We start from the raw sequence: 13,991 nt of genomic DNA, 5'->3' as shown, positions 1-13,991 counted from the left end.
GTCTCCAGGCTGCTCCACCTTTTTTGAAGGAAAGCCACATTCTAAGTAACAGCATGTGTGTAAAAATTAGGGAAACTGGGATTAGTGCACATAAATAACTATAGCAGTGTATTTAAAATATATGTAGATACATAAAAACTATAGGCAGGGCTTCAAACATTGTATGTTCTAAAATTAATTGCACTGTTGCTTCTGTTTTAAACTTTGACAGCTTTCTATGTAACTGCTTTTCCAGTGCAAAGCTTTAATTATTTATATTTTTTTCCACACACTCATCGTATAATGTCTCCTTACCCTCTTCTATGTAGTTAAATCTGTAGTGTTGGCATTTACAATTCATATAGGTGTTAGGAGTTACTGGTTAAATGGGTTGGTTGGTTGGTTTTTTGGAGTTGGGGGGTTTTTTTGGTCAGTTTTACCCGAATTACTTTTTTCCTTATAGGAGAGATAGTAGCTATACTGGTAAAAAGTACTTTATCCACACTAAGAATTACCTAAAAATAAATATTTTGGTAGGAGATTAATTGTAAGCAATATTACTGTACTTGCTTGCTGTGTATTCTCAGCACTGGCTTTGTCTCATTCCTCTTTTTAACATTTCATGTAGTAAGCCAACTGTCCTAATCCCTGGTTGTGTTTTACTGGTGAATCAGGTATGAGGGCCATAGATGATCATGGAAACACCTTCTACGAGAAGACATCTGTCTTGTGACAATTTAAGGAAATTGTTATTTTTTTAGGGTTGGACAAATACTTAATGTGAATGATGGTTTGCTGTCTTATACTCTGCTTTCCATGTAAATAATGAGCAATCTGAAGGCAAGAAGTCACTATCCTTTTTATAACTTTAATACAGAAGGCAATAGAGAAGAGGCATAAAAGAAACCGGGGAAAATAAGCGAATAGACCAGAACTTCAGTATAGAACAGAAGGAAAAGTACCGTGGTCTTTGAGGCATCAAAAAGCAGCTTTTCACCAGACTGCTGCCACTTGAAATTTGATGGTGGTCTTCTGCACCTGAAAGTGAATGATTTTTCCATCCTGCCAGTTAATCTAACAGGAGATTTCCTTTTTTCCTCTTGCTTTTCTCTTTTGCTCGAGGTCCACTAGGAGGGGTCATAAAAGTTGTTTGATATTTCCCCTAATGAGTAACAGATCCTTTTTTCTTTCTTTTTTTAAGAAAATTTTCTGGTTAAATCCTATCCCTGTCTCCTCAGGGAGCATATTTTCTCGGAAGGTGAAAATATTACAATTCTTAGGTGCTTTACAAGGTTGTTAGGAGTATTTGAGATAGGCTGGTTAATAACAGGGTACTGGCAAGTGGTTGGTCTTTGGTTGCTTTTGACATAGGCCCGGTAGGGAGCAAGGACATCAGAAAGACTTGAATAAAGTAAATAAATATATAAGCAAAAGAATGAGCAGAAGCATGAGACATAAGCAAAAGACTCTTGACATTGCAGTAGCTGTTGTGGCCTCCGGCCCAGACAGCAGTGGTGATAAGGATATCTGATACCCCATGGCAACTAACCTGCTGTGTGCTTCTTTCACTCCCTACTAGGGCATCATCGCTGAGTACAACAAAATCAATGGCATCAAGGAGGATGACGATACAGAAAAATTTAAGGAAGCCATAGTAAAATTTCACAAGCTCTTTGGGATGCCGGAAGAAGAGAAATTAGTGAACTACTATTCCTGCAGTTACTGGAAGGGGAAGGTTCCCCGTCAGGGCTGGGTGTATCTCAGCATTAATCACCTTTGCTTTTACTCTTTCCTCATGGGCAGGGAAGGTACGTTTTACAGTGGAGTGGTGGTCTGTGCATCTAAGAACTGTTAGGAAATCTGTAGTTTGTTACTGTTCACCTGCTGAACCATTGGGGGTGCAAAGACGTTGCTGAGGAAAAGAGGAGCAGGGGGCAGTTTCCTGACTGTCATGCTGCCAGACTGTGTGCTTGTTCCCTCGTTTGGTTTGTGTTTCTTAGAGTAGTTCTCTGTAAAACAATACTTGGGCATAGTTTAGATGCATGTTCACTTCAGGGACTGTGTCCAAAAGGGAATAGGGATGAAATCACACCAGTTTTGATGACTTCTGCTCTTACACAGTCCTCCAGTACTACTCTGGCAGATTTTGCAACCTCAAATACTACATTTATTTCTTGTACAACACCAGAGCATCACAAAGGGTTCAGAGCAGACCCAGGATCAAAAACTACAGTGTGGATGCAGTCTGCTCCAGAGGGAGTTAATTCTAAGCTGTGTGGAGCAATCCCAAGTCTTTCTGTTTAGCTGTGTAGGCATACCCTAATGAACGACTGGCTGCTTGCTGCTTTTTTTTTTTGCTTTTTTTTTTATTTTGACAAAAATAAATGTAGATTTAGTCCCTGTTTTAAGGACAATATCCTAACCCGTAGCAGTGTTGGAAGAAGAGGCAAGGTTTTGCCATTACTGTAATATGTGAAATTTTTAACGTAAGCCTGTCTGATGTGTTTAGACTATGTGTCTTTGCTTCCACAGGAAAAGAGGGCATCAGAGTCTGAGTGCATGCTGTGGCAATGACAGATTATGTTAGCCCTCCTAGCTTTGTAATGCTTTTGTGTAGTGTCCTGCACAGAAGTAAAGGATATTTAAACTCTGCTGTTTGCTGTTTGTCAGGTGATCATAGTTTGTTTGTACAAGCTGGGTCTATTTATGCTCTCCCTGCTTTTCAAGATGCAAGAAAATTTCAGCTGAATACATTTTATAGGAAGAGGAAGGTAAATGGTTTTGAATATGCTGATTTTTGTACTGAATTTATTTTTTTTTATCTGTTCAGCAAAGTTAGTTATCCGCTGGGTCGATATCACTCAACTTGAGAAGAATGCAACACTGCTCTTCCCTGATATGATCAAAGTGAGCACAAGGTCAAGTGAACATTTCTTCTCAGTATTCCTTAATATCAGTGAGACCTTTAAACTCATGGAACAGCTTGCCAATATAGCTATGCGACAGCTTTTGGACAATGAGGGATTTGAACAAGATAGGTCATTACCCAAACTGAAAAAGAAATCACCCAAAAAAGTATCTGCACTAAAACGGTAGGTAGCACTGGTTCTCAGTTATTTATTTCTCCTCAGTCCTTTTACTCGCAGGATTTTATCTGAAAGTTTTTTAATATTGCTGCCATTTATTGTTACTCCAAAAGGAATGATTGATTCCAGCAGTGGCAAAATGTGAATAATTCTTTAAATATGATTACTTGGTTTCCTGTTTGAAATAAGAAAGGGAAAACATTTGAATACGAGTGTGTTACAAAAATAAAAGAAACATATTTGAGCCAAATTCTCATTTGTTCAGAAGCTCATTAACATATCTCTTGACACTGGCTGCATTAGGTATCTGTTGTAAGGCCCTTTTATGTTACCAGGGGAAGGTAGCAAAGCGATTGAAGTGTTATTAAGACATGCGTCTAACATGCATACTTGGCCCTATAACGGGAATTGAAAAATTACGCTAGGTGATGAATTTTGTCTAGAACTTACTTTAGGTAACAGAGAGAGAATTTTATGTCATTTTTTGTAAGCGCTGAAAAATTATCTGGAAAGTGTTTCTGCTTCCTTTATAGATACCATACTGCGATTTGATAGTTTCTTGTTAATTTTTTCATTATTTATGTTGATCATGTGAACATACGGAATTGTAACCAGTGCTGCTTTTGATTTTTCATTACTTAGTGACACCTGACATGCATTATGTCACTTAGATTTGTCTTTCTAACTGTTCAGTGTTTTGCACTGAATGCATTATCAACACTAAGTCTTGAAATTGTTAACAAACTCTAGCCTCGAGGATTCCATCATGTTAATAAATAAGCCTCAAAGAAGCATTTTTGGTGTAGTATTGAACGGAGTCATGTGTTATTTAATAATAAATGGATTCACTGTATATATTCGCAGAAAGTAGGACTGAATATGAAAAGATGATCCAGCCTGTCTTCTCCGAGAAATCACAATCGATGTATCTGTCATTCATGGCAGATTTTTTTTCAAGTAGTTTTAGAATCTTCCAGCAGCGAAGACTACACATCCCCTATATGCAAACTGTTTCCACTGTTTTGCTGTACACCCAGTGTTTAACTGAGTTGTATGTTGCAGGTAGCTTGCAATGATTTCTGTAAACTGTATCTTAAAATGTATTATGTATTTCTTAAAACAAGAAAAGCTTTCTGTGATGTGTTTTTTGGGGTTTTTTTAGGGATCTTGATGCCAGAGCAAAGAGTGAGCGATACCGTGCATTGTTCCGACTTCCCAAGGATGAGAAATTAGATGGACACACAGACTGTACTCTCTGGACTCCATTCAACAAAATGCATATTTTGGGTCAGATGTTTGTTTCTACAAACTACATTTGCTTTACTAGTAAAGACGAGAACTTGTGCAGCCTTATTATCCCTCTTCGAGAGGTAAGTATTTGTAAATTTACAGGGCAAATAATAAGGCAATATCCTGTTGGAAATTGCATTCTAGCTTTGATGTTTTTCTCATTGGAGGAAAGCCTCTTTTCATCCCTTTAATCTCTTGTGAGCATACTATTCTGATTTTTTCTAAGTAATATTTAATGACTGTGTGTCTTAGTTCAAAGTTCCTACTACTAAAATTCACAGGGAGCTTTCTCTGTCAGTTTTTACAACCCTTATGAGTCCTTCCGCTTCTGTAACTTATATTCTGATTTACAGCCCCATGGTATGATTTTTGTGCCTCACAGGGAGGCACAGACGATAAAACTTCCTAGACTAATGAGTGGACCTTCTACTAAAGAATCTGTCACATAAAATTTGCTTTTGTCAAATGTAAGAAAAGATTCATAATCCTAAAGATTGGAATTTTCTTTTCATACAGACTTGCAACCATTTATTCCTGTGTATGGAAAACATTTGTCAGCATTTTACAAGTTGGTGTGCTTCCCTTTTTTAAAGCTGGCTGCTTAAAACATGTATTCAGTAAACAGTATTTAAGACTGATGCAGTAAAAAAAAATTATGTTGGGGAGGTTTTTTGATTGACTTGATTTGTGGGTTCATGGAAAAATGTGTAAAGTAAGTCTTGGAAATAGTAGCAAAGCTGATGTAACCAAGGACAGTTTGGCTTGACTGAAGAACTGTGGAGTATTTCAAGGCACTGTTTTCCCCCACAAATCATCAAGAGTAAAAACAAATGGTCTTTGTTTGGTAACTTTGAAGTACAGCTTCTCCACAGTGTGTTGCAATGACTTTGGTTATTTGAGAAGAGACATTAGATTATGGTTGCAGTGTTTGTCTGGAACGCCAAGGCAACGACAGTCCTCCAGGTAAAGTGGAGGAGGAGAACAAAGTGTATTTAACAAGACCTCTTTTCCTGGATGCATATTTAGCAACTGCTTTTGATAACCACAGCTGCAGCAGCATGGGATTCAAAACAGCTCTAAAGCTTTAAGAGAAAGAAATAGCTGAAGGGATGAGTGCTTTTGTGTGAACTCTCAGCACCAGCAAGGAGAACAGTAACACACTGGGTAGCACCAGTCCTCAGAACAACTGATCAGTACTCTTAATAATTAAAAGGAAGCTTCCTATTTAATTAAAGCTTTGGGCCAGACCCTAACCTAATTCCAGTATTCTGATATCCTGGAAATGTTTTGACAGATGAGACAATAACAAAGCATCGATTCAGAAATTATGATCGGAAGAGACGCTTTTCAGTGGCTGACCGCACTGCTCGCTGCACCCAGTAGGTGCAGTCTCCGAGATCAGCACTATAGATATGTGCACGTCTCTGCTTGAATAGGAAATAAGTGGATGCCAGCTCTCATGACAGCAGAGCATGCTGACTACCACAATGTCTGCCCTGTGCCTCTCAAACTTGTCTTTTGTGCTGATAACGCTCAAGCAGTTTTAGAGTGGAACAGAAAAATTACATAGGAACACCTTTTAGCTATTTTCAATATGCTGTCAGTGAAGGTGCTTTAAGTAAATTAATAACTAATAGATTTGCAGTTAACAGACACATAAGAGGAAGTTGGAAGGACAGAGAAGTGGTTTATCACCTGAGCTGTGCATTGCAGTCTTCAAATATATCTTCAAAGAAAATGTTGGGTGAAAAATGGTTATCCTATCCTTTTAGCTAAAGAGTTATTAATATTATAGCACTAATGCCTTACCGCTGATTACTATTTTTAAAAAAGTTAAAAAAAAGCAAAAGCAAAATTAAAGGTCCTAGTAAACTGAAATGTGCCCTCTTCTAGCCTGAAGGCAGTAAGACGGTTTTCATTACCTAGAGAATTATTTAAAGTCATAAAAGCACTGGTTAGAAGTACTTATGGTTGTGATTTCTGTTTTGTTCAATGTATGAACTGCACAGACTTGATTTTTTTATTTAAGGCTAATAATTGGTAATGTATAACACACAGCTGTTACATAATTCACCCACAGTGTATGACTTAACCCTAAAATCTCTTTGTACTGATACGCTTTACCAAAAGCTCGGGGAACTGATGCCCTGTACTCACTAGATTACGGTGTGAGTACTGTTTACACGTTGGAGTTCAGTTAGATTAGTGACAATTTCACTAACAACTGAAGGCCAAACAGAAACCACTTCACACGGTTAGATGTTTTCCTTTGTAAGGAAAGACATGGGGTTCATTTCCCTTTGTTGCAGGTTTCTATGTACTGTGAAAATACAGTTGCAATGACGGTTGTTATCACAGTATGCCACTACAGTATAGCAGAACAGGAGCGTTGTCCCAAAAATGGCTTGTTCACATATACTGGCAATAAAAAGTAAGCAAAAGTCTCTGTTGGTTCAGCCTGTGCTGGTGTTGGGGAGCAGGAGAGGGATTTGAAGGTCCTACAAGAAAGCCCATAGATCTGCATCCCACAGAAGAAATTTTGTTTTACTGATTCTTTTAAAATAAAGCCTGAGGAAAATAAACTAAGTAGCTCAAAGGAGTTTTACTGGAGAATGTACTGAAGCCAGCTCTTTGAGGGATGTCAGCCTTCATCTTTCAGACTTGTGAGTCCTTGCGTCCAAATCCTGTTTTCCTGCAGAGGGATGTCCATAGTGATCCAATATAAGGAGGAAGGGGTGTGGGTTTATTGTGTTGAGATTCTTTCTTAGACTAAGCAACTTGATTAATGAAAGATCTTAAGCTGTAGCTACTGTTTCTCCTTAGGTGACAATAGTGGAAAAGGCAGACAGCTCCAGTGTGTTGCCTAGCCCATTATCAATCAGCACGAAAAACAGAATGACATTTCTCTTTGCCAACTTGAAAGACAGAGACTTTCTTGTACAGAGGATCTCAGACTTCCTGCAACAAACCACTTCAAAAATATACTTGGAAAAAAATATTTCTGGAAGCTATATCAGCTCAGATGATGAGGTATGTGGAGCAACATGAATCGTTTACTAGAAGAAGGGATTTTAACTGGTGTATGGAGAGAGAGAAGCCAGGAAAACCCTTTAAGTTTATGTAAAGCTAAACCTTTGTACACAGAAATGTTTTCTGTTAATGTCTTTTGTGTTAATGCCTTTAGCTTCCTTAGGCTGAACAGTTAAAATGTGAGGATTAGGATATCTGTTCTTTCCATGTTAGACCTAAGAGAAATCACTATTGCTGTGGAAGAGCGCCTCTAACTCCTGCTGCCACGTTGTGAAATTACAGTAATTTTGTGGGAAACTGTCATAGTTAACTAACTGGTTAAATGAATAATACTGTTTAATATCTATCAATTTGTCCAAGTCAAAATGTAATTGTGGAATTTCGAAAATTTGAAGAAATAATCAGTTGATATGAAACTTCTTATAGAAGACTTTAGCTGCTAAATCTCATCCTTTGATTCTTCAGAAAACGATGTCTGAGCTGAGCAAGTTTGCATGTGCACTGCTAGCAAATTTTGGAACGTTTGAACTAACAAAAAAACAGCCAACCAACAACAACAAAAAACACACTCAAAAAAACCCTGAAAGCAAATAAATCTGTCCTGGACATCAGATGGCCCTATTCTGAACCACCTCCCTATTTATCTATGCAAAGTAAATGGTTCTTAAAAGATATGACTAGGTAAATGTTTCTCAGACACTTCGAATATAAAGGCTTCTACTGAATTCCTAGATTTTATGTATGAAATTTAGGTGCTTCATATCGCAACCTTGTCTGATCTGTTAAACCCAGCAAAGTTTAGCAGATCAGGTCTCGAAGCAGAAAAGGGTTTTGTAGTGTATCATTTTGGTTTTATGTAGGTGATCTCACATCCCAAGGTTGTACCAAGCCATACCTTAGTACTGTGCTGAGTAGCCCTACCCTGTTTGCCATGTAAATCTTAAAAGTAAGATTATTTTTTTTTACTTTGTGAATGGTGAGGTGTAATTAGTGTGTTGTACTTGTATACCAGGGCATATATTGCATATCTGTATAATGCCGAAACTTTGTCTTGCCTTTTGCCCTTAATGGATCTACATATTCTACCCATTGAACTAGAAACACAAATTAATAATTGCCGGCATTATTATTATATTTAGTAATAAAACTACATAGGTAGACATGCATTTAAATTTCAGGCATTTGGTGTGAACTGCTATATGAGATCATCCTGTGATAAATTTTCAAAGTTGCTTGAGAAGTCAGAAAATCCTTTCTCTTCAAAATATTTTTCTTCCAAATCACAATCTGACAGCGTTGAATTTTCTATAGGACATTTTTTTAAGTGGGAAAGCAAACTTTTTTTAATGTATGTCTATATGAACATATATACAAAGGCATGTGTGTATGTGTACGCACACATACATAAATACGTATTTTATATAAGTCTGATATTCTGGATGGTCAAGGAGCCATCTGGGGAGTCAACAATCCTGTGATGTTGACTGGAGACCAAGGGAGCTGATTTAATTGCCCAGAACTACTTAAAGTTAACGCTACCTTAGCAATTGTAATTACATAATTTGATTACTTTTTTTTTTTTTTTTTTTAGGGGGGTGGGGTAGCTGTTGAGAAACTGGAAACAATTTCATTCATCTATACTGGTTTAATTTCCGCTGTCATATGCTCAGCCTGTGAAAGTACCTGGGTGACTGAATTTGCTCAGTTTTTGTTAGCCGTTGGCATGTAATAATTCTGAAGTAAAATGAAGTAAAAAGTCCAGATGCTGGCTCAGCTCCATGTCTCTATTGCTTGTGACTGCTTTCTACAGGTGTTCACAAGATCGAGTAGTTTAATTTCTGCCAGTCCTCATAAAAGCCTCAGCTCTGAGTCGGAGGGAGAACGCCAGTTCAATCTCAATGACAATGGCATTCCAACAGCAACCCAAGCTTTAATGACAATGTATAGGCGAAGGTCGCCTGAGGAGTTCAATCCCAAGCTGGTAAAATACACTTCAGAGTGCTGTACCTGACCGGAAAAAGTTGTTAAATTATGTTTTCTTTAAAATCCATGTTTCTGGCCCAGAAGAGTTTCGTTCTGCCACAGACAGTTAAGAGGCAGTATTTTTCACAGAAATAAAGTGTTAAACATGCTGCCATTTTACCAACAAAACCAACTGCACTATGTTTAAAAAGCAAAGTTGGATGTAAATCAAGGAAAGGCTGTATGCCTGCTCTTAAGTACAACTGCTTCAACAATATTCTTTTAACAGCAAGGTCTGCTGGCATAAAAACTAAGAAATGGGAGGAGGCAGCCCATTAAGAAAAGAATTTGATTGTAGCCAAGTTATTTCTTGCTTGCTTGGAAAGTTAGGATGTTGCAGCTTTTTAGCAGTTAGCATTTCAGTGGGGCGGAGTGTTAGAAAGAGAAGCTGCATCTTTATACCTGCCTTTCTTTGCTTGTAGGCAAAAGAGTTTTTGAAGGAACAGGCCTGGAAGATTCACTTTGCTGAATATGGCCAGGGGGTCTGTATGTATCGTACAGAGAAAACCAGAGACCTTGTGCTGAAGGGCATTCCAGAAAGCATGAGAGGGGAACTTTGGCTACTGTTTTCAGGTAGGTATTCATTTGAATGTGGGGTACAAGCAATAGTGTGAGGGAAGAAAGGATTTCAAAGATATTTAAAGGTGCAGGTCATAAGCATCTAAAAATATTTGGAGCAAGTAAGGCTGCGATTGTTAGCAGGCACCACACTGGTTTAGACAGGAGTTCTGTTTAGACCAGTAAATACCCTTTTTCAAACAGGCTCTAATAATTAGGGAAGAATGTTACCAACAGTCAGCAGTCTAGGGGCTTCGACAACCACCAGCAGGCCTACTTCCCATTTATTTAATAATTTCTGAATCCAATTAAGCTTTTGGCTTTCACAGCAAGTTGTTGCAAGGAATTCCAAAGCTTAAGCATGTTGCGTGGAACCGCTATGGTTTTTGTTTGTTTGTTTTTTAATAATAGTAACAAAAAGTTACTCGACCATTTTATTAGGTGCCCTCAGTATGTGAAAAATGGTGAGAAAATATTTCTGTCCATCTTCCATCTACCATGAAGAATTCTTTAGATCTATGTCCCCTTAAACTTTTTCCAAAGTTGAAGAATTTTATTTGTTTTGCTACTAGTCATATGGAAATCAGTCCATACCTCAGGCTTTCTTCATAACCTTTCACTTACTGTATGCCACCTGTAGCTCTGCCCCTCCCCAGATAGTTACCACAGGTACCCACTCCATATGAGCAAACCAAGGACTTTACGTGGTGATCTAATGACGCTTTCTGGTTTTTCTGTTTCTTCCCTAACAGTGCTTAATTTTGTACATCTTCTCTTTGCTGTTGGGCATTAAACAAATGTTTTCAGACAATATACACAGGAATGCAGAGATCTGTCCTGTGTGTGATTAATAGCTAGTTTGGACTGATTTTCATGGTCTATGTATGATTAGTACCTTCCACGTGCATTACTTTGTGCTGCTGATGCTTGATTTCCTTCACTGCTGAGATTTTCATTTCCAGAGAAGCTCTAAAGTCAGCAGTGAAATCTCCTAGCAACTCTGTGAGCATGCAATAGTATCCCTAAGACAGCCTAAGTGCTCTACCCAAGATGACAGTCATTTTCAGAAGCTGGAATAGAGCTCAGGAGTTCCTGTCTCTTGTTTTGGCTGACATACCATACTTTCTGCAACCAAGCATTAATTTACTTCTTCCTCGGGGCACGTAGCTTTCTCAGAGGCATGTTTTGAGTTGTTTAGGATAGTCAAACCCACAGCCAGCTGCAGAGAGAGCTCATGATACCATGTGACTGCATAGCTGGTTTGTTCCAGCTGAGGGAGATGCTTATCTTCTTCCTTTTCAACCTCATTATAAAATGCCTGTAGAGGAGAAGACAAGAAGGGGTTATACCTCAGTCACCTAAGTACATCCTTTGTGGTTTTTATCACCTTTACAAAAATAACATTTCATATATTTTTTTTTTCAAAGTTCTTGTTGGTGACATTCAAGATGAAAGGGTAGCAGAAGATCGTAGTGCTGAGATACTGTATCTGCTAACCCTTGCTTTTTTTCTTCTTGTTTTAATACTGTTCTCCCGCTCTCAGGAGCCATTAATGAAATGGCCACTCATCCCGGCTATTATGAGGACCTAGTGGAGAAATCAATGGGAAGGTATAATCTTGCTACAGAAGAGATAGAGAGGGATCTGCACCGCTCCCTTCCAGAACACCCTGCATTCCAGAACGAGATGGGTATTGCTGCTCTAAGGAGAGTCTTGACAGCTTATGCTTTTAGAAATCCAAACATAGGATATTGTCAGGTAATTGAAATGCCTTGGCACTCTGTCAGTTTCCTTATGCTTATTTCTTCAGTCATGTAGACAAGCATTTGGCTGTGTAAAGTACAGTACATGTATAATGCTGTGTGTGAGGTAAAGCCTCAGTGCCGCAGAATTACAGTAATGCTGAGTTCAGAGGGATTTGACACAAGGACCTACTCTAACAGAAGTATTAGCAGCACATGCTGAGGTGTGCATAGTTTTCTGTAAGCATATTTTCTGCCCATAACCTAGAGAACGGACAGAGGATAATAGAGCTGTCCTGATGTGCATCTACAGAAAATGACAAATGGACCCTGAAGAAGCGTTCTTTTCTTTTAAGTAAAAAATAAAAACAAACCAACAACAAACTTTTATTGTTCAGCCTTAAATTTTTACCTACTTATTCAGTGTATTAGCTGTAATAACCCTCCAGAACCAACTTTACTTTTTTTCAATGATGTCATTAAATCATTCAAAAATAAGCTAAAACTAAATAAAATAAAATAAAGCACCCTAGAAGATATCTTATCACTGTGCATCACAACCGTGTATCAGTAGAGTTAATGCTAACCAGTGTATGATTTTGAAGTTCTTGTGCCTGTGATTCAGATCACTGCATTTTCTGGGTGCAAATCATTCCTTCTTGCGATGTAACTTTGACTTACCGCCTGGGCCCCTGTGGGTTATTTTTTGGTCTTGCTACCTATTTTTGCAAAAAGGAAGCTTGAATTCATGAGTATTAAGAAGCCTGATTAATGTCTCTCTGTGAAGACTCCTAGTTACAACATGAGTAAGTGAAAGTACAAGCAACTCTAACAGATACCATAATAAATTATTTAATAACAAATGTAATATTAAGTAATAGCCACAATAGCTTTTTGTAAAGGTTGTTTAACAGAGGAACAGTGACGCTGTTCAGAAGGACACTGTGATTCTGTTTCTTGCAGCTGTCACAGTAATTTTTAATAGCCTTGGGCCTTGGTTCGTGGCATTCCGAATGCTCACGCACAGTTACAGTGAGAAATCAGGCACTGAAGTATTTAATACATTGGTAGACAAGATAAAAAGGAGTAGCATAGACTTCGACAGAGTTGTAGCGTTGTTCTGAGTTTCAGTTGAAACCTTAGTTGCTGTTTCAAACAGATAATGATCAGACTGGAGTCTTAAAATGTTACAGGATCTGAAATGAGTAGCTAATTCCTTAGAAGGCAAACTGAGAAGAAAATGGTGCTGAAATACTTCATTTCTTCAGACTAACGGAGGTCTAGTCAAAGGTTGTAAGCAAACAATTCAGAGGTCATTGCACGATGCTGTGATATTTGAAATGGAGCGGAACAGGCCATAAAAAACTGTCAGGTACACAATCAAACGTGGAGAGTAAGCAACAGAAGAGACTTCTGTTTCGCTATGCTCTGGTTGTTCACGGCTGACACTCTTATAGGCATTTGCCTGCATTCTCAGATGCTGTCTTGACCTTTTTGTAGGAGCATAAAGCACGGGGAGTGCAGACTGCCTCTGCAAGGGATGGTGCAGCCGCGGCCATCGGTAGTGCTGTAGGAGACACTTTGCATCAGACCCCGGTTCCCCAGAGCACCTATTGGCAGAATATCAATAGCAGTGTAACTAGATGCTTGCACACCTGAGTAGGCCCTTGATTATGAAAAAAATATTGATTTACTTTTTCCTTTTTAAAAAACCAACACGCTGACAATTTTTCATCAGCTATTTGAGGCTTTCTTAAGCCTTCCTTTGCGCACTGGAAAAACCACTGCCTACTGTTTTTACAGGAAAATACTTGAAGAGTTTGGGGTCTGCAGGGGGAGATGTAGCTAATTTCCTAACCCTAGTAACCACTTCCCTGCCCAGTTACTGTGGTACATATTGAATAAATGGGTCTAGCAATTTATATTTCTCTCTCTTTTAGGCTATGAATATTGTCACTTCAGTACTCCTCCTTTATGCAAAAGAGGAGGAAGCTTTCTGGCTGCTGGTGGCTCTGTGTGAACGTATGCTACCTGACTACTACAACACAAGAGTTGTTGGTATGTTATGGAGAAATTTTCTAAAATTTAAGCAAATTAATTGGTATTATTTGTACTGAAACAACCATGTGTGTAGATGTATGTGTAGCACAGATGCAACTGTAAATGCCAGTGGCAAGACAGTTTGTTCAGGAGCATAGAAATAATTCCCTAAACAGATACTGTGATAGCCAATAGTTTTTCATTTACTTAGGATAAGATGCATTCTAAAGTGGGCTTAAAGTAA

The 13,991-nt window shown here is 38.4% G+C and overlaps 1 protein-coding gene across 3 annotated transcripts in view; it reads left to right on the top strand.

Annotated features, from left to right (window-relative positions):
• TBC1D9 (TBC1 domain family member 9) overlaps positions 1-13,991 on the top strand; it is a 55,249-nt gene that overhangs the window by 22,455 nt on the left and 18,803 nt on the right. For all 3 annotated transcript variants that reach the window (XM_055797410.1, XM_055797409.1, XM_055797408.1), the window contains exons 4-11: positions 1,559-1,787; positions 2,810-3,071; positions 4,228-4,435; positions 7,179-7,385; positions 9,196-9,366; positions 9,830-9,980; positions 11,509-11,723; positions 13,648-13,765. In XM_055797410.1, coding sequence (XP_055653385.1) covers positions 1,559-1,787; positions 2,810-3,071; positions 4,228-4,435; positions 7,179-7,385; positions 9,196-9,366; positions 9,830-9,980; positions 11,509-11,723; positions 13,648-13,765 — 1,561 coding nt within the window. The remainder of the gene's footprint in view (positions 1-1,558; positions 1,788-2,809; positions 3,072-4,227; positions 4,436-7,178; positions 7,386-9,195; positions 9,367-9,829; positions 9,981-11,508; positions 11,724-13,647; positions 13,766-13,991) is intronic.

Source organism: Falco peregrinus, chromosome 2 (assembly GCF_023634155.1).
Source record: "Falco peregrinus isolate bFalPer1 chromosome 2, bFalPer1.pri, whole genome shotgun sequence".
NCBI lineage: Eukaryota > Metazoa > Chordata > Aves > Falconiformes > Falconidae > Falco > Falco peregrinus.
Note: the sequence above shows the minus strand (reverse complement) of the source record. Positions and strands in the feature narration are given on the sequence as shown.